The sequence below is a fragment of the Dendropsophus ebraccatus genome, chromosome 14 (assembly GCF_027789765.1).
Source record: "Dendropsophus ebraccatus isolate aDenEbr1 chromosome 14, aDenEbr1.pat, whole genome shotgun sequence".
Lineage (NCBI taxonomy): Eukaryota > Metazoa > Chordata > Amphibia > Anura > Hylidae > Dendropsophus > Dendropsophus ebraccatus.
In genome coordinates this window covers 20,220,801-20,242,783 of record NC_091467.1, presented here as the reverse complement: position 1 = coordinate 20,242,783, position 21,983 = coordinate 20,220,801, and the positions used below count along the sequence as shown (strand labels likewise).

Here is a 21,983-nt window from a genome sequence, read left to right as displayed (position 1 = left end):
AGCCCCGGCCGCACGATTACAGAGCTGTGTAACAGGCATGATAAATGAGTGACGATCAGCAAGATCAGTCTTAGTTGACTGAGAATCTTGGGCTCCCACATCTATTGGACTGGTTACAATATATCATTATTTGCTTCGGCTTCCCAGCTCTCCACCAGCCCCCCCCCCCCCCCATCCTTTCATCTAAACAAAAAAGTAGTTGATGCATTTTTTAGGCCGTTGACTTGAAGTAGGAAATTCACACTTACACATGTAAAGCAGCCTGCAGATTTAATAACGGATAATAACCTAACATCATTATGAAACACCTTCCTGCCGCAGGGCGCTAATAAAGCTTCTAATGAAGACTTCCATGTTTTGTAATAAACCAAATATCTATAAAACGCTATGGAACCCAAAAACAAAACAAAAAAAAATCCCCAAAGTACCGAAATGTATGAACAAAACGTTCAGAGGCAAGCACACCGCAGATGATAAACCCACTTAATAAATTATGCATGTGTCCAATTTATTCTGCCTCGGCGAAGCAATGCAAAGTTATTAACTGGGGCTTGTAAACTGTCTTTGGTGCCTCTGTTTATTTATACAATGTATACTGGGAAACAGAGAAAAAAAAAAATCATACGAGGGGTTTATATAATCAAAACTGGAAAGATAACCTGACCCATGAGACCATTGAAGTGTTTCCTCAGCTTTAGGCTATGTTCACACAATGTAAGTTCCGCGGTAATCAAGGCTGTTGTTGCAACGGACGTGATTAGTACGGAACTTACGCTATGCTGAAGGAACCCTGGACGGAGTGTATACACATAGTATACACTCTGATCGGGATCCCTAGGGGCGCCGCAAGAAGCTGACATGTCCGTTTTTCTGCGGCTGCTATTCAATGAATAGCAGACACAGAAAACCCTGTCAGTGCACTCAATGGAGCTTGTGGCTCCGGCCGCACGCTCCATTGTGTGCAGTGGGGAGTTCTGATGCGGGCGTGTATGGATGCGCCCGCTTCAGAACTCAGTGGCGCTAAAGATCATCAGGGATGATCTTTTCTGAGACCACCCGTTACGTGACCCGGCCGGGCCACGCAACGGCCGGTCTCTTACAAGGTGTGAACATAGCCTTAGGCTGGAATCACACATGCACTTTATTTTTTTAGCCAAACACAGAAGTTGATACAAAAGAGAGAGGTATCATCTTCACTTCACCATTATAAGCAGTTCGAAATTTCAATAGAAAACATGTAGTATTGGCTCAGATTTACTAAATTGCCTAATTCTGAAACCTTAGTCTACAAATGTAGTAGAGTGGTGCAGTGTCCCACTAGGATGCTATTAGTTGGGTGTTGGTTAGCTGATGGCATGTTTTACATATGTTTAACAAGGGCCTTTTCACATCTATGATGTAGTTTACATAAGTTTATACACCAGTTTCGGACTGACAATCTGGTGGCCCAGAAAAGTACCTGTTGGGCTGCCCAAATAGGCAGTCCACGGGCCGCCTCCTGAGTTCTGTCCTCTGCCGCACCAGAATTTCATGTGCCGAAGACCAGGACTTGGGAGACGGGCAGCGGGGGTGGAGGGGTGGCATGAGTGGATATATGGTGATGATATTTTACTCTTGTATAGTATATAGACTGTACACTTTACTTACTGGGACTGTTGTACATGTGGCAATTTTAAATGTATTTGTTTTGGTGCAGGAATACCGTACTAGAGAGCACCAAGCCGCATGGATGATCAAGCCTTATGTTACTATTTTCTTAGAGAGTGCTGAGCAGTGTGAGCCGAAATAACAAAATTAAGAGCATCGCACGTTGCACCGCTATGTTTTTTTTTTTTTTTTTACAGAGGTGAAGGGGGGGGATATGTGCCCCCCGCAGCCTGTCCCCCCCGGCACTTCTCCACGGCCCGCCCGTCTCTCACCCGTTAGCTGCCAATGCGTTCTAATAGGGAACAAAGAGCAAGCGACCGCTGACAGCGCTCGTTTGCTCCTCAATATCGCCCTGTGTAATAGGCAGACAGGCTCACAGACTGCAATTCCACAGTCCAGGCATTTTCAGACACTCTCTCTAGCATAAAGTACATAGTAAGCTCCACCCCTATTTCCTGTAATTTGTCCCGGTCTGTCTGTTATTAGAGACAGATTTTCCCTGACGACAGGCAGTGAACAGTAGATTGCAGTAAGTGAGATATCTAATGGCCAAGACTTTATAGACTTTTGGAGGGTAAGGAGTCATTTTATTTGTTAAAGGGGTATTCCCCCCAAAATGATTTTTGCATTAATATGTTACCCACCCATAGCTTTCCATCTTTCCAATATAAAGTTATTATGGATTCTGCACAGTTTTGCTGTTATCAAGGTGCCCCACCCCCACGGATTGCATAGAATCGTCAGCTCTCAGTCCACTCCGACACACTCCCTGCTCCTGGCCCCGACCCTCCGAGACGGCATCACGTGTCCTCAGTCTCTTCAATGGGCTGGGTTAGTGCTTCTAACCCAGCACATTGAAAAGAGGGAGGACAGTGACACAGTGACAGCTGCTGCTGCTGATCACTGTTTCCCTCTCTGAAAGCACCCCCCCAGCTCATCTGGTGGCCAGCTGGCACCCGTCCCCCCTCACCTGGTGGCATCTGACCGGATGGTGGGCAACCCCCCTCCCCCCATCTGACCTGATGAGCGGTGGCCCGCCCACATCTGACCTGATGAGCATATCACTCATTCAGCTCTACTATGCTATTCATTCAGCTCTACTATGCCGCTCACTTCAACTCTGCTATGCCGCTCACTCAACTCTGCTATGCCGCTCACTCAACTCTGCTATGCCGCTCACTCAACTCTGCTATGCTGCTCACTCAACTCTGCTATGCGCTCATTCAACTCTGCTATGCCGCTCATTCAACTCTGCTATGCCGCTCATTCAACACCGCTATGCCACTCATTCTCTGCTATGCCGCTATTAAACTCTGCTATGCCGCTCATTCCAACTACGATATATCTAGTGCATAACAGCTCTGCTACATCATGTACCAGTTAGACATAAGCATTGCATGATGGGAGATGTAGTTTTCTGGCCCGCGCCATGTTGGATATAGATCGGCTTTTTAAAAAACTTGTAACTATAGAACGGAAGCAGCTAGAAAGATGGGAGACGGTTTGGGAACATTTTTTTTTTTTTTTTAGCTCTTGGGGGGAATACCCCTTTAATGGAGGGATTTACAAATATTTTAGAGATCACGTAAGGTATCACATGAAGAGAGATAGTTTGAAATGACAGTGACCGTTTAAATCTGAACATATTTTTCATTGATAAATGTTGATGATTCATATTTACTGATGCATTTTATATACTTGACCATTACCTACTATGTGATTTCAGTAGTAAGCACAGACAATCCTTACAGTCCATCCAGGTCTTCCTCTTAGCCTGGCTCTTCTTCTACAGTAACTACGGTACTTTTTCCCCATCTTGATCCAAGCAGCCATTGAGGCATTCAGTATCTCTCTCCAGCCTCATCATGTAGCTTTCCCATCACTCCTGAAACCCCTCACCCCTTACTATGAGCGACTTCATTTCTCACATGGCTGGCTTCATAGAGTATAATTACTTCAGTCACTGATATCTAAATTGTTGCATTTAAATAGGCTCTTCTATTATTCCTAGCTAAATATCAATCACTGTGGCCTTTGACCTTTTGCTAATTGTTCCTTAAGTAAAAGACTCTCCATGGGGCTTTATACAATGTTTTGCGGTTTGGAATACAAATGTAGGGAAAATAAGATGGAATAAATGATCCGGATAAATGGAGCTTTATAAAGTAGCAGAGATGCTTCCAGTTGTGAAGGGACCATGGATCTCACCTATTTACCCAGGCCTACCTGCTGTAGTTCTTCCCCCATATTATGTCCTGTATCCTTAGATCATTAGATTGCAAACACTGTACAATGCTATGCCATAGGCAAAGCATTGATCAGTGTTATAGGCATTCTGCTCATTGAACTGATCGGACCGCACGGAGGAAGGTAAGAGACCTCCGGTGGTCCGATACAGCGATCTAGACCCCCGCAGTCACACTGCGGGGGTCCCGATTGGTAAGTGACAGGGAGATGCCCCTGTCACCTAAACTTCAACACCGTGATCGCCGCGGCGCTTAAGGGGTTAATGGGGGCTTAAGGGTCATTAACGGTGAGGGCCCAGCCCCCACCTCCTATGAAGCACACTCCACTCCGAAGCGCGCTTCATAACACAGGACCTACCGGTATGCCCAGGGTTGTCTGGGGACAGGCACCCATGGTGTACCGGTATGTCACAATGTCGTCTAGGGGTTAAAGTTTCACTGTGGTTTATATATTTTTTTTGCACAAATCAATAGTACAGGTGATTTTAAGAAAACTTTGTAATTAGGTTTATTAGCTCAAAAATGCATTTTTATCATGAAAATTAGTTTGAAGCTCTCCCCCGTCTTCATGGTTTTCTATGGAGAGGGGAGAGGTGGAGAGATGAGGCACCAAAACAGGACAACAAAGAGTTAATTTACAGCTACATCACCAGGCTATGCTCTCTGAAGTCAGCACTGACCTACCGGCTTTTACACAGCTCCCACTGTGTAATCCTTTGTTCTCTGCTCTCTGCCTCTGCTGGTGACTAATCTCCCCTCCTCCCTCTTCCCCCTCCCCTTTCCATAGGTTACACAGGGCTCAACTGATGTAAACTAGTCGAGATTTCCTGATAATGAGCAGTGAATGAGAGAGAGGGGGGGGGGGGGAACCCGGGGAAAGTCTTTTGAATGCAGATAATGACATATTTGCCTAATAAACCCAATTACAAAGTTTCTTAAAATCGCCTGTACTATTTTCTGCAAAAAAAACCCAAAAAAAAAAAAAAAACACAGTGACACTTAAGGTCATCAAGGGGTTAAGAGACGCATTTTATCTCAACATCAGTATATACTACACTATACTTTATTTTATTTTCACTGCAGCTTCTAGTTTATTTCTCCTGCATACATAGCACATCTGCCTATCTATACCACTTTAGTGTATGTGAGTCCGAGTCTCTCCCACCGGACAGGCATGTTGCCATTGTATCATTTACACCAAGGTAATCTGCCATAGAAAACAGCATCCTGTAATGTGGTTGCATTTTATTATATAGGATTTCAGATAATATTTTACAGGTTATTCCATCAGCCACAGTGGATCATATTCAGACTATGTGACAGCTAGAAGAGTTTTTAATTCAGATCTGGATGTGAATGTTGTATAAATATATATATATATATATATATAGTATATATATATATATATACATATACGGCATGCTGTAACTCACCATAGATAAAGCCTAATAGGAGCTCTAATGTCAAACAAGATGATGATCTAGATCATCCCGAGCTTTGGTTATGTACAGGAGTATTGTAAATCACAGCTCCCTTTTTTCCAACAAGATAGACCAGACACCAGGAGGACTGTCCATGTTTCATAACTGATAAATGGCTTTTGATAGCGGCACAATCCAAAGATGACATTAAGATCTCTACCCCCAGGACAAACCTCTTACATGAGCATTGCCTTGACTTTTATCAGTGACAATGGTTTCATTTCTGGCCTGCCAGTGGTTTTGGTGCAAAGCAATAAAGTCAGCCACTCAGTGTGTTTAGCATTTTGTTCCGCTGTCAACATAACAACTGATCTATTGATTCACCATAGTAGTATAATTGTCGAGAACTAAAACAATTTACTGACATTTGGAGCTAAGTGGCAGCTCCTTAGCTTTACTGCAGCAGAAGATGATCACCACCATTAGAAAGAGCTCTGCTGAGCATTGTATCTCCCAAAAATAAAAATAAGGCTCAGCTTGAATTGTCTATTGTGGCCACGAATTCTAACCGGCACTATATCGTTATATAATAAGGAGAGCTCGGTAATAATAAATATGGCCAACATTCTGGTTTTACTTTGTTTTTTTTTTTTTTTTTAATGTACCTATCATTTTATCATAGAGATATGTTAAAAGTTGTGATTGGTGGGGGTCTGGGTGCTGAGACCTCCAGTGATCGCAAAAGAGGTGCTACAGCCCTTCTTTCTTCTTGTGAAAGCACAGCTGAGCCGGAAAACTAAGAGGAGAACTCAGCTGACGACTTCTTCCCCTTTTTTTCAGCGATCAGTGGAGGTCTCAGTACCAGGATCCCCACCAATCAGAACTTGGGGAATTTTGCTAATTCAGAAGTTTTTCAATTCATATATATACACTCACCGGCCACTTTATTAGGTACACCTGTCCAACTGCACGTTACCACTTAATTTCTAATCAGCCAATCACATGGCGGCAACTCAGTGCCTTTAGGCATGTAGACATGGTCAAGACAATCTCCTGTAGTTCAAACCGAGCATCAGTATGGGGAAAGAAAGGTGATTTGAGGGCCTTTGAACGTGGCATGGTTGTTGGTGCCAGAAGGGCTGGTCTGAGTATTTCAGAAACTGCTGATCTACTGGGATTTTCACGCACAACCATCTCTAGGGTTTACAGAAAATGGTCCGAAAAAGAAAAAACATCCAGTGTGCGGCAGTTCTGTGGGCGGAAATGCCTTGTTGATGCCAGAGGTCAGAGGAGAATGGGCAGACTGGTTCGAGCTGATAGAAAGGCAACAGTGACTCAAATAGCCAACCGTTACAAACCAAGGTAGGCAGAAGAGCATCTCTGACGCACAGTACCTCCAACTTTGAGGCAGATGGGCTACAGCAGCAGAAGACCACACCGGTGCCACTCCTTTCAGCTAAGAACAGGAAACTGAGGCTACAATTTGCACAAGCTCATTGAAATTGGACAGTAGAAGATTGGAAAAATGTTGCCTGGTCTGATGAGTCTCGATTTCTCCTTGAACATGACAATGAGTTCACTGTACTCCAATGGCCTCCACAGTCACCAGATCTCAATCCAATAGAGCATCTTTGGGATGTGGTGGAACGGGAGATTTCGCATCATGGATGTGCAGCCGACAAATCTGCGGCACCTGTGTGATGCCATCATGTCAATATGGACCAAAATCTCTGAGGAAGCTTCCAGCACCTTGTTGTATCTATGCCACGAAGAATTGAGGCAGTTCTGAAGGCAAAAGGGGGTCCAACCCGTTACTAGCATGGTGTACCTAATAAAGTGGCCGGTGAGTGTATATATATATATATATACATATATATATATAGTGGCCTTACTTCTATGAAGCCCTGCCTAGGTAAGGCGGCCCAACTGCCATAAAGCCCCATCTAGGTAAGGTGGCCTAACTGCCATCAAGCCCTGCCTAGGTAATACGGCCTAACTGCTGGGAAGCCCCGCCTAGATAAGGTTGCCTAACTGCCATGAAGCCCCTGCCTAGGTAATATGGCCCAACTGCTGGGAAGCCCGCCTAGGTAAGGTTGCCTAACTGCCATGAAGCCCTGCCTAGGTAATATGGCCCAACTGCTGGGAAAGCCCCGCCTAGGTAAGGTTGCCTAACTGCTATGAAGCCCTGCCTAGGTAAGACAGCCCAACTGCTGGAAGCCCCACCTAGATGACACTGTCAACCAACGAAATGAAGTGATTTTAGAGCACAGACAGGTTTTAGACATGTATATATTGGATGTGCAGCATCTTAGCTTGTGCATGGTGTGGAAAAGGGGGATTGGCAATATTACTTTAAGGCTTGTCCCTGGGTAAAAAATTTCCCTTAATTACATCTTTGAGAAGCCCTTTGCCTTATTCAGACCACATTTTCAATCCACCATACATTATGCATAGTGATCATTTCAGTCCACTAAAAGATCACTTTTCAATGCAATTTTGGGTGATCTCAAATTTTTTACTGTATGCGTTTGTAGATTGACTGTACACGGGAAACACCGTACAGATGTGTTTTCTATAAGAGAATAATCTTATATTTTTTGAAACCCTTTAAAACAAGAAACATCCTTTATTTTTAGATTCCTGTATACATCTGTTTCAGACATGTATCTGAAACCACTCCAGTTACTTTTGCATGCGCTGCCGCCCTGGCACGTTGCTAAAAATGACTTCCTTTCTACAGTGACAGAGAAATTGATGGCCGCTGTGTCGTCAGTGGTGAATTGCAGCAGTTTGTTAAAATTATTGTTTTACTTGCTGCCGACAGGCTAGAAAATGGCTCATCCTTATTTTTTACAAGTAAGCATCAAGCAGGTCTTCCACCAGCGAGGAAAATGCTTGACCTCTTAAGAACAGTGTTCCTTATTATTCCATGCTTCATCGGAATGGAAAATCACACATACAAAAAGACGACCTTTAAATAAACTCAGCAGCATATGGAACACAATGGACACAACACCTACAAGGCCGACTGTGGTTACTTGTAGTGGATTTGGAAAAAATAATTAGGATTTACCCATAAAATATCCCCAAAACCTTCTTAAGTGGCAGGGGTGGGATTATAATGTGGGCAGATTCAGTGGCTGCCTGGGGCATGAGGCACCCCTTAGGCCCATGGCCATCCAAAACCACCCACATCATCATACACTATGAAGTGTCACTACAGTGCAGCACATCACTTGGACCCACCAGAGAAGGGAGACTGTCAGAAGATTTATACTGTCTGAGGAATTTCAGAGAAAACACATACTGGCGTGGCCTAGAGTGTCTGTGCCCCAGGCCTGCATCGCCTCTACATTCTTCCTCCCACCCTTCTCATCATTAGGAGCACCTCCAGGCAGGATTTCTATTCATCACTTGTCTAAGTGATGAATAGAAATCCAAACTGCAGGGATTCCTTATGATGAGGAGGGTGGGGATGAAGAATGGAGAGGCATTGCAGGCCTGGGGCACAGACAGGCATTTTTTGCTCTAACCAAGACATGACCGGTAAAAGACATGACTGATAAGGATTTACTCTCATCAAACAGATGGTACTAGCAGTTTGGTGGATATAGAGTCGCTTTAAAGCAGAACTGTCAGCAGCTTTTTTCTAACTAAAATAAGGGAAGTGTACAATACGGCTTCTTCTTGAATCAGGAGCTATAACTCTTATTTCAATCCGTCACTCCAGAGCTGAGGTTTAGGCTTTAGAAGTTTTATTGCAAATGGTCAGTTCTGCTGGAGCTGCAAGGAGCAATGTAGAGGTACTTCTTCCTAACACTCCTATGCCTGTAGACCCACTGTGTAAACTTTGCTGCTGGGCTTTTGCATCTCAAGGGAACACCCTTTGGGCTTTATCTCCTAATCTGCCTAAAATACAAAAGCTTATAGCCAATATGTACCATGTACCACTATGTTCTGCTGCCAGTGGGGCTTAAAGGGGTTATCCAGTGCTACAAAAACATGGCCACTTTCTTTCAGAGACAACGCGACTCATGTCTCCAGTTCAGGTGCGGTTTGCAATTAAGCTCCATCCACTTCAATGGAACTGAGCAGCAAAACCCCACCCAAGCTGGGGCTGTCTCTGGAAGAAAGTGGCCATGTTTTTGTAGCACCGGATAACCCTTTTAAAGTCATGGTGGTGTCTGCCAGCCCTGATACAAATGTGGAGAGATCTGTCGAACAGGACCGGGGACTGCTTCAGTGATTTGGTGCCCTATTTCCGTCTCAAGGATACAATTATACTGATGGGAGTGCATCATAGGTGGTTGTGATTATGGTTCAGGCAGCAGGAAACTAGCGACATACTCTATTAAGAAATAGCAGGGTCCAAGAATCTTACAACGTATAAGCAAGCAGTGAGCAGCACATACATTTTCACTAGTACTTCCGCAGTCAGGATTTATACAGGTATGAGACATTTATCAGACAGACTGACATTAAACATAAGGCAGTCATCCTATTGCAGCTCATTCCAATCAATATCTCTTCAGCATGAAGAGCAAAAAAGCAAAGAAATCAGCATGGCAGGTCTAGGTCAGGGTAGGCACAATTCTGCACGTTAAGGTTTTACAGTTTTTACAAAGCATGATTTGACAATGGGGTCGATTTAGCGATTCCAGAGGGTTACCTACCTGGGGTCCATTGAGTCCCCCAAAGGCTGACTCATGCCTGGTGCTCCCTGCTCGCTCCCACTGGGACAGAGTTGTTGGTGGTCAGTACGCTGCCTGTATGAAAAAAGACTAGGTTGACAGGAGCTAGGAGAGTTCCCCAATGTCTGGCACTCCTCTGCCGCCTGCCAACCTGTTTTGTTTTCTGTTTCATACGACTTGTCCCTTAACCACCAGTAATAAAAATATTGCTAGCAGGACAGAGTAGAGTAGCACCTGGTGCATGCCAGACATTGGGAGATCCACCTGAATACATGAACATTAGAACCCAGGCATGTAATGTCCTATATACAGAGTTTACTTTGGGTTTTTCATGAAATAATAAACAATCAATGTTATTTCTACAGGGTTAAAGAACAAATCCACCTGCTTCTTAATGGTCCCTGTTGATGGGAGGAGATGAAACTGTTCGGGTTCGGCAACGTTCTCCGAACCTGAATGCTCAGCATTTGATTCCCAGCAGCTGAAGAAGTTAGATGAAGCCCTAGGGCTGTCAGGAAAACATGGATACAGCCCATGGCTGTATCTTTGTTTTCCAGGACTCTCTACGGAGTCCCTAGGACTCCTTAGAATCAAATGCCGAGCATTCAGGTTCAGTGAACGTCGCCGAACCCAACAGTTTGACAGGTCCACTCAACTCTAGTAAAGGCCTCAGCACTTGGACAAAACTTCTGTCATGTCCAGTAGGTTATGGAATAAGAGTTACCAACAAGTAAAAAATGAATGGTGCAAAGATGAAATCAGAAGATCATTCAGTGGTGTATCGTGGTCTTACATTTTAAAGAGGACCTTCCAGGTCTCCTGACAAGCCTGGTTTAGAAAATACATGTATTCCCCGTATAATAATAATTCTGTAGGATTTTGGAACTTTGCATTGTGCCTTTCCACTGTCATCTGTCCTGAAAATGTAAAATTAAATTGGCAACTGGGTGTTGCCATTCCCCTTGTCAATTGGGTGTGTCCATACACAGCCTAAAGACCCTACTACACCAAATGTTGGACTGTGTAGGGGCACGTCCCAGTGACAATTGGAATGCAACTATAATTTTATCAATCTATTTCCAGGAGGAAGAACAGCACAATGAAAAATTCTAAGAAAAAAAAGTTCCAGTCGGAAATAGGCTAAAGTAGTCAGGATATATTCTCTTTAGGCACCTATACCCCCCCTTCCCTTATTCTACAACATAGTTACAAATTGTTGTGTACAGGGGTGTCAATGTTTGGTGTTAATGTTTAGATACTGAGCAGATGGAATTGCTCTTTAATACCAAGCTATCTATGAATAACACTTTCATGCAATTTTTCCTTTTTTTTGCTTAATATTGGTGAAATATATACAGATCAGTTTACAAAGGGGGTATTTTATGTCATCCAGCTACCTGAACAGTGCAATGACTTATCTCTACTTTGTTTAAGTTTCATCGTCCATTCTGAACAGCAGACGTTAAACTAATGAATAAAAAAGTTGTGGAAAACGTGTGTTTTTTAAAATAAAATGATGTTTGTACAAGCTAGTCATATCATCTGCACGCTAGACGGGTCTAATGGTGGACTCGCAAGCTCAGATCTAGAGCTACTTCTACATCCGCCAGAGGTATACAGTCATGGAGATAGATGCCAGTTGGCTGTGATTTCCCTTACAGCAAAAAAAAATAAATAAAAATTTAAAAATTTGTATTCCATTGTGTTTCGGCCTGATGAAGGCCAAGAGAACACTCTTTTGCCTTCCATTAGGTAAATGAGGCCCTATGAATAGGGTCAATGTATACCTCAGGAAATTTTCCCAAAGTATAAGTTGTATACTTAAATGCACTTAGACTTAGATTCCCTTTATTGTATATAAAAAAAATCCTCATTTAGTGACTAATGTTAAAGAGATTATCTGGGCTTTAAGACGGAATCAATATTAGGTTGATGGGGTTTGACTAATTGAAGCTAATTGAATAGGCTGCAATGCTTGGCTGAGCACCACATCCTCTTCAGTTCTGTAAATGCAATTGCCATATTGTTAGTAGCAAGGTCCCGCAATGTTGTCTTGTTCGTTTGGACAAGGCTGCAGCACCTTGCAACAATGTTACAGATAGTATGGCGTTTGCTGGTATGAGTTCAGGTTAATATTAAAAGTCCGGTAAAAAAAAAAATACAGTGTCGGAAATGGGGGGGGGGGGGGGTTGCGGGAACATAATAAGAATCAATACTTACCTATCCCCATGCCCCTGTAGCGCTGGCCTTCTGCAGCCCATTCGTGCAACGTCATGACCTATTTCAGGAATGCCCGCTCAATCAGTTAGTGACTGGGGCAGGACACCGCTGCAGTCACTGACTGGATAAACAGGCCCTTCCAAGTGGGTCTTGATGACACTGGAACCCAGGTGGTCAGTGAGCTTGCAATGCAGCGCTGCGGGGGCACGAGGACAGGTAAGTATTGATTCTTTATTATGTTCCCATCCTCCCCTCCTTGTCCTGTATTTATAGTTTAGGCTATGTTCCCACTTCAGGGAAATAGTCATGATAATTCTTGGTGGGCATCTGTATTACGAGACAGCCACATTTCCCCGCCATGTTCCCTAAGTGGGAACAAAATCCTTAAAGAGACTGTAGCGCTTGTACAAGCGATAACGCCTTATAAATGGTCTGATTGGTAGGTTGCTGGGTGTTGGAATGATCTAAAACTGATTTCCTATCAAAAAGATAGGTCATAAGTTTGTAAAGCCTTGCTATCCCTCATACAATAAAGGGTTGTACAGGATTAAAACATGAACCACACAGGAACATACTACTCTTGCCCAAAGGTTTTATCGGGTATTGCAGATCGGCTTTATTAAATTGTACCCATATCTTTATGACAAATTCTGACATGTAAAAAGTTTAATTGGTGGAGTTCCAGGTACTGAGACCTCATAAATCTATGGGCAGGTGCAAGACTATTTCCGGTAAAAAGAAGTCATGATTGTCTAATCGGTAAATCCGTCCCCCTGTACCCACAATCCGCCCTCCCCAAACCGCTTGTACTGTCAGATAGCTGCTTTTAATCCAAGATCTGTCCTGGGGTCCGTTTGGTAGAGGATGCAGCATTTGTCCTAAAAAACTATTTTTAAACTTGCAGTCCTGTGTCAAATTGGCCTAGAGTGTCTGTGCTCTAGGCTTGCACCGCCTCTCCGTCCCTCCTCCCTGCCCTCTTCACCATTAGGGATGCTGTAGCAGATTTTCTCCTATTCATCACCTGGGTGAGCACAGCACATGTGTTGGATCGTTAAGGCACTTGTGCAGTGTTCAGACAAGTGAGGAATAGAAGAAATTCTGCCCAGAGGCATTCCTAATGATGAAGAGGGAGGGGAGGAGGGACGGTGAGGCGCTGCAAGATTAGGGCATAGACACTGTAGGCCACGCCAATTTGACACAGGGCTGCAGGTTTAAAAGTTGTTTTGTAGGACAATAACTGCATCACCTGCCGAACGGACCCCAGGACAGATCTTGGATTAATAGCAGCTATCCGAAGGTACAAGTGGTTTGGGGGGGCAGATTGTGGGTACAGAGTCACTTTAATAACTTAGTACCCTGGAAATCCGTTTTAACGCTTTAGACTATTGATGTCAAACTCGAGCCCTCTGGCTGTTACAAAATTACAATTCCCACCATGCCTGGACAGCCAAAGGCTGTCCAGGCATGATGGGAATTGTAGTTTTGCAATCTTCCAATCTGGTGTGAACCAAAAGGATCCAGCAAAGAAGACAATAACATGAATTAGTGTCCAGTGCTGTAACCTGAAGATGCTGGGGTCCAATGCAAAATATGTAACCGGACCCCAATACTGGGCCTGGGAGCACAAAAACCCACACACTCTTTTTGTAAACTTGTATGTTTCAGCAGATAATATATTGGCGAATAGAAGGGTCGGTGACTTACTTTCCCTCAGATCCATAGCTGTTCATACTGTCCTCTATAGATTCATGGCTTGCTTGACGTATAGTTCGACTTGGCATCTCAACAGCAAGTCCAGTCTCAGTACTTCGCTGAATAGCACCTTTAAGTTTGCGTCCATCTTCTGAAATACACAAAGAGCAACATTATTATTACTTCACATGTTGTATAGAGATAAAAGACAAATTCTCATTCAGTTGTGCCACCATCCATTGCCTAAAGGTAAACATTACTTCAAGTTCTTTGACACCAACTGATATGTCCAAAATCTCATTACCATATGTATCAAATATCATAGAGATGTGATTGTTATATGACCCTTAAAGGGGTTGTCCTGGCTTTAAAAAACATGGCTACTTCCTTCCAGAAACTGTACCTCTCCTGTCATCAGTTGGGTGTGGAGTTTTGCAGCTCAGTTCCATCGAAGTAAATGGAGGTGAATTGTAATACCAAACATAACCTGAGGGGTGGTGCTGTTTTTGCAAGAAAGTAAGAAAGTCTTGCAATTACTCTAACTTATGCAATGACAGGGAATGTCCAAATCTTCTGATCCTAAGAATTCCTTATAATTGATAGGGTTTGTAATAGTTTACATCAGTCTTCCGTTCTTGTTCAATGGTCACAAAGTTTCATCCCTGGAAGAGGATTCTTCTGATCTTTCTCCCAATGCCACATAGAGATTAAAGGAGAAGTCTGGCGAAATTTTTTATTAAAGTATTGCATTGCCCCTCAAAAGTTATACAAATCATCAATATACACTTATTACGGGAAATGCTTATAAAGTGCTTTTTTCCCTGCACTTACTACTGCATCAAGGCTTCACTTCCTGGATAACATGGTGATGTCACTTCCTGGATAACGTGGTGATGTCTTCCTGGATAACATGGTGATGTCACTTCCTGGATAAAAATGGTGATTTCACTTCCTGGATAACATGGTGATGTCACTTCCTGGATAACGTGGTGATGTCGCTTCCTGGATAACATGGTGATGTCACTTCCTGGATAAAAATGGTGATTTCACTTCCTGGATAAAATGGTGATGTCACTTCCTGGATAAAATGGTGATGTCACTTCCGGGATAACATGGTGATGTCACGACCCGACTCCCAGAGCTGTGCGGGCTGTGGCTGCTGGAAAGGATGATGGCAGAGGGATGCTCAGTCTCCTCATTGTCCTCTGCCATCATCCTCTCCAGCAGCCACAGCCCGCACAGCTCGGAGTCGGGTCGCGACATCACCATGTTATCCAGGAAGTGACATCACCATGTTATCCAGGAAGTGACATCACCATGTTATCCAGGAAGTGACATCACCATGTTATACAGGAAGTGACATCACCATGTTATCCAGGAAGTGACATCACCATGTTATCCAGGAAGTGACATCACCATGTTATCCAGGAAGTGACATCACCATGTTATCCAGGAAGTGAAGCCTTGATGCAGTAGTAAGTGCAGGGAAAAAAGAACTTTATACGCATTTCCCGTAATAAGGGAATATTGGTAATTTGTATAACTTTGGGGGGGCAATACAATAAAAATTTACGCCAGACTTCTCCTTTAATTTATCAATACCATCTATCGTATGACATCTAACCTGACATTGAATGAATATAGCGCTCATTGTGAGCTCAATAGCTTCCTACGTTGTTGTGCCATCCTTTTCATCTACAACAAATGCAACATCTGAACAGGAAACGCTTAGAAGAACTTTAATATTCTGAATAAGAAATACCAAAGCTCTCAAGATCTACCTTAGGTTATCTGCATAGAAATACTACGGCCTTCTCTGAACTGGGGGTGGTGGGGTGGGGGCTAAGCCAAGCCCTGAAGCTGCCACTGACGTCAATGGGGTCTTCAGTGCAAAAATAGGCAGAAAAGAAGCGACATGTCACTTCCTCTCTGTGCAGTTCCCCATCTCCCATTGAAGTCAATGGGAGCAGGGTTTTCAAAACTGACACTGCACGGTTTTTGACACGGAGATAAGCAAGGTTTCTACTTCAAAAAAGTGGTTATTAAATAGATATGAGCGAATCTTGAACACGCTCCAAACCAGGGAGTGCAGCACTTCATTACCATTGGCTGCAGAAGACAACATGGATACAGCCATAGGCCATAAGCTGAATCCATTTTTTTTTACAGGAGTCCCTAGGGCTGCATCCAACTTCTTCAGCCACCAGTATTCCAATGCCAAATTATTAGACTCGAGCATGCTCCAGTTGCAGTGACCACTATTTATGACAAGAAAAACACCTGTGATGAAGCCTGGTAATGCTCGTCACATGACAGGCGAAATTGTAGAGCCTGTGGTTACATGGTCAGGCTCTAACCATGTAACAAATGCAGCAAAACTGCACATGTGCAAACAGGGGGAAATTTATAATTTGTGGTGCATGTGCCATCTGCCTTACCTATGTAAGTTTTTGTCTACATGTAGTATGATGCATCTGTGCAAATCTGCACAAAGTCATACTGAGAACTTACGAATATAACTGCTGAGAGATAATGTAGATTTGCACAAAACGTTGCACACATCCAGAAAGTAAATGCTAAATTACAGGTCATAGCCTAAGCAACAAGAATAGGAGCGCCCAGCCTACAGAAGGTTAAAGTGACCAATGCCTCTTTCCATCCAGGACCATTCACCCTTGGTAGGACAAACCCAAAATAGCAGGGTTTTTTTTTTTAACCTTGGTGTCTATTTCTCTTAACAGTACTCCCCTGGGTATGTCCTTAGTTTTCCCTCATGATGATCCAGACATATATAAGAAGAATGTTGTTTTTTCTCTCATTTTTCCCATTCGCAATTCGCACTTTTCAATCATGAGCACACTGAACAAACGAACAAGAGAGTACATGCTTTAAAATGCAAGTGCTGATCTTACATGCGGATTTATACCAAACACTAAAGGGAAAGAAATCAATAAACAGAGGAAGAAGTGTAATAGCTTTGTTAAAGTAAGCCAGCACAGACCAAAGGCGAATAAACAGTGAAATGCACTAAGGCTCGCTGTGTCTGGGGACTGCAACACCATGCCCAGTTATGTCATCTCCGCCTATTTATAACAAGTTGGGAAAAATCCTTTCACAGTGCGTTAAAATATGCATGAATTGGATTTAAAAACCTAGAAGATTAAAAAGAGATACATTGTGAAATCTGAATGGGACTGTTATATGAGGGCGTGATGGTGGAGTAATGTCCCCGGTCATTTTTAGATATTGCAGGGATAGTATGTGTGTATATGTATGTATATGTATGTGTGTTTATATGTTTGTGTATGTGTACATGTATATGTATGTGTGTTATTGTTGTGTGTGTATGTATGGAGTATGTGCGTACGTGTGTATATGTATGTATGTATGTGTATATGAATGTGTTTATGTATGTGTGTGTTGTGTATATGGATGTGTGTTTATATGCATGTGTATATGTATGTGTAAATATATGTTTGTGCATGTGTATATATATGTATATGTGTTTATATGTATGCGTATATGTATGTGTATGTATATGTATGTGAGTATGTGTGTATATATATGTATGTGTGTATATTGTTTGTGTATGTGTATATGTATGTGTGTTTATGTATGTGAGTATGTGCGTACGTGTGTATATGTATGTATGTGTATATGAATGTGTTTATGTATGTGTGTGTATGTGTATATGGATGTGGGTTTATATGCATGTGTATATGTATGTGTGCATATATGTATGTGTCCATATGTTTGTGTATGTGTATACAGTATGTATGTGTGCTTATATGCATGTGTATATGTATGTGTGCGTATGGGTATGTGGTGTCCATATCTTTGTGTATGTGTATACGGTATGTATGTGTTTACTTATATGCATGTGCATATGTATGTGCGTATGTGCATATGTGTGCGTATATGTATGTGCATATGTATGTGCGTATGTGCATATGTATGTGTATAAGTATATATGTTTGGTATGTGTATATGTATGTGTGTGTGTCCATATGTATGTGTATGTATGTATGCATATGTACGTATGTGCATGTTCATATGTATGTGCATGTATGTGTGCTTATATGCATGTGTATATGTATGTGTGCTTATATTTATATGTGTGTCCATATGTTTGTGTGTGTTTATATATATATGTGTGTGCGCATATGTATGTATGTGTATGTACGTGTATATGTATATATAAGTTTGTGTATGTGTATATCTAGGTGTTTATATGGATGTGTATATGTATGTGCGCTTATATGTATATGTGTGTCCATATTTTTGTGTATACGTATTTGTTTTTATATGTATGTGAATATGTATGTGCGTTTATATGTACTGTCTGTATATGTCTGCATATATTATGTATGTATGTGTGCATATGTATGCGTATATGTAAGTATGTGTATGTGCATATATATGTGTATGTATGTGTGTATATGTATGTGTATATGTACATATGTGTATGTGCATATGTATGTGTATGTATGTAAATGTACATATGTGTATGTTCATATGTATGTGTATGTATGTAAATGTACATATGTGTATGTTCATATGTATGTGTATGTATGTGTGTATATTTATGTGTATATGTATAGTACGTATGTGTTTGTGCATATATATGTGTGTATATGTATGTGAATATGTGTGTTTGCGTGTGTGTTGGGGTAGGGGGGATGGGTTCAGATCATGTTACATGGTTTTAATCTATGCAGTAGAGATCTTTATATACCTAACAGAACACAGCTAGAAATGATAGTTTCTTTTATGAATATCTCCTGTCACACAATTCTTTGCAGTGACCATCGAGTCCTTTCATTTTTTATAGTTTGATATTTGTCCCTAGATGAAACCACAGAGATATTTAATGGGTGCAATAACTCAGCCATGGAGACAGTATCATTTCATGCTCTGATTTATTCTGTCAACAGGGAAATATGAGAAGTAGCACATGGTTATATATAGATGTAATGCACATGAAGAATGGAGCTGACATCTTTCTTTAAGTTCGGTTAAATAACATCTCCACGAGAAGCCTTGTCCGTCTGTCAGCAAAAAGACGGTAAGAATTGAAAATTATACGAGAACTCACTTCTTATTAGCGCTATAGAAATAACACTAGAATTTGTATTTTTTCCAGGCTGGAATTTCTTAGAATTCTAGAGCAAATTTCAAAGAAAACTGAATTTGAAGCAGCAAATGTTTACAATTTTTTACTCCACCATATTGGCTGTGATTGATAGATCTCTCCCTGTTTGGTATAGAGAGAGCTCTATCAATTAAGACTTGTGAGGTAGGGAGAAGCCCCTGGGGACCATTCTACAGGCAGCAAGAAAGTCATGATATGTTCCCATTACAAAAGAGACTGCTGTAAAGTGGTCACGACCGAAAAGGAAGTGCTGTAAAGTGACCTCTTCAGAACAGGAAGTGCTGTGAAGTGATCTCTACAAAACAGGAAGTTTTGTAAAGTGATCTCTATAAAGTAGGAAGGGCTGTGAAGTTATCTCTACAGAACAGGAACACTGTAAAGTGATCTCTACAGAACAGGAAGCGCTGTAAAGTGATCTCTACAGAACAGGAAGTGCTGTAAAGTGATCTCTACAAAACAGGAAGTTTTTGTAAAGTGATCTCTATAGTGTAGGAAGGGCTGTGAAGTTATCTCTAAAGAACAGGAACACTGTAAAGTGATCTCTGCAGAACAGGAAGTGCTGTAAAGTGATCTCTACAGTAAGGAAGTACTGTAAAGTGATCTCTAAAGAACAGGAAGGGCTGTAAAGTGATACTCCCTTTAGAGGGGTTCTCCAGAATTAGAAAAAGTAGTGCTGCTTTCCTTCTGAAATAGTGTCACTCTTTTCCTTAGTCTGTGTGTGGCATTGCAGCTCAGTTCTATTGACGTGAATGGGGCAGAGTTGTAATAGCACATGCGAGTGTGGTGGGGCTCTGTTTGTGGAAACAGCAATGTTTTTCTAGTCTTGGATACCCCTTTAACATTATAGATTAAATAGACATAAGACATCTTTAAATACACAGGCTCCCCCCCCCCAAATGGTAATTAAAAGAAAATTAAGCAATTACAGTAAGTAATAAGGATAAAGCACGTCCTTACATATAACAGTCAGAAAAAGTTACTGGAAACTGTAAATTACATTCTATGTAGAGGACCAGAGCATTTTTAGGGTCCTGTACAAATCACACAGAGTCCAGGAAAAATATAATGAAGCCACCCTCACCTGGTGCCCAAAGCAATAGCTCTTCCTGGCACAGGAATAGAGCAGCACAGGACATGTAGTATCACAATGTACTGTAGAGGGGAGATACTAGACACACAGCAGTACAGGGCATGTGGTATCACACTATACTGTAGAGAGAGATACCAGACACACACAGCAGTACAGGACATGTAGTATCACACTGTACTGTAGAGAGGAGATACTAGACACACAGCAGTACAGGACATGTAGTATCACACTATACTGTAGAGAGGAGATACTAGACACACACAGCAGTACAGGACATGTAGTATCACACTATACTGTAGAGAGGAGAAACTAGACACACACAGCAGTACAGGACATGTAGTTTCACACTGTACTATAGAGAGGAGATATCAGACACACCAGCAATACAGGACATGTAGTATCACACTGTACTATAGAGAGGAGATACTAGACCTACACAGCAGTACAGGACATGTAGTATCACACTATACTGTAGAGAGGAGATACTAGACCTACACAGCAGTACAGGACATGTAGTATCACACTGTACTGTAGAGAGGAGATACTAGACACACACAGCAGTACAGGACATGTAGTATCACACTGTACTGTAGGGAGGAGATACCAGACACACACAGCAGTACAGGACATGTAGTATCCCCCTGTACTGTAGAGAGGAGATACTAGACACACACAGCAGTACAGGACATGTAGTATAACACTATACTGTAGAGAGGAGATACTAGACACACACAGCAGTACAGGACTGTACAGAGGAGATACTAGACACGCACAGCAGTACAGGACATGTAGTATCACACTATGCTGTAGAGAGGAGATAACAGACACACACAGCAGTACAGGACATGTAGTATCACACTATGCTGTAGAGAGGAGATACTAGACACACACAGCAGTACAGGACATGTAGTATCACGCTATACTGTAGAGGATGATTGCTAGACAGCCAATCAGTGCCTGCACTTCACTAATATAGGGGTTTTACAGAAAAATTATTCCACTTTTATTTATCTGGCAAAAATCTTTTTCTTTCAGATCAACTGGTTTCAGAAAGTTATAGAGACTTGTAATATTCTTCTATCGTGTCGTCCCATACTTATCAGTTGCTGTATGTCCAGCAGGAAGTGGTGAATTCTTTCCAGTCTGACACAGCGCTCTCTGCTGCCAGTTCTGTTCATGCCAGGAACTGTCCAGAGCAGTAGCAAATCCCCATAGAAATCCTCTCTTTCTCTGGAAAGTTCCTGTCTCAAACAGAGGTGGCAGCAGAGAGCACTGGGTCAGACTAGAAAGAATACACCACTTCCTGCAGGACATACATCAGCTGATAAGTACTGTATAACTTGAGATTTTATAAATATAAGTAAATTACAAATGTATATAACTTCTGAAACCAATTGATTTGAAAGAAAAAGATTTTCACTGGAGTACCCCATTAAACAGGTTGTGCGGGGAGCAAAAGACAGCTCAAGCCTTTCGATACCCAGTGCTTACTTTCTCTGTTTTCATGTTTTGGAAGTATACCTTCTAGGTATAAATCCTGATCATTGTGTGCGACATTGTGAAACTACTGATCATGTGTGTCACCCGTCACAATGATCAGGATTTACACCCACCCCCTCCCATTCAGTATACCTTAGTAAGAGGGGATAATAGCAACTTTACACAAAGTATTATGTGCCGTAAAATATATATATTATATATATATATAGATATATATATATATATCCGCTCCATGTTCTAATTTTTTTTAAATATTTTTATACTAACCTTCATAGTCCATTTGCCTGCACTCATAGAGTAAACACTCTTACGGACTGCCATCTA

At 42.0% G+C, this 21,983-nt stretch overlaps 1 protein-coding gene across 2 annotated transcripts in view; it reads right to left on the bottom strand.

Moving 5' to 3' along the window:
- The window catches only part of RIMS4 (regulating synaptic membrane exocytosis 4), a 287,428-nt gene that overhangs the window by 39,892 nt on the left and 225,553 nt on the right, over positions 1-21,983 (bottom strand). The window contains exons 2-3 of one of the 2 annotated variants that reach the window (XM_069951970.1): positions 13,930-14,068; positions 9,988-10,080 (exon numbers count right to left, since the gene is read on the bottom strand). In XM_069951970.1, coding sequence (XP_069808071.1) covers positions 9,988-10,080; positions 13,930-14,068 — 232 coding nt within the window. The remainder of the gene's footprint in view (positions 1-9,987; positions 10,081-13,929; positions 14,069-21,983) is intronic. The other variant, XM_069951971.1, reaches the window with a different exon arrangement.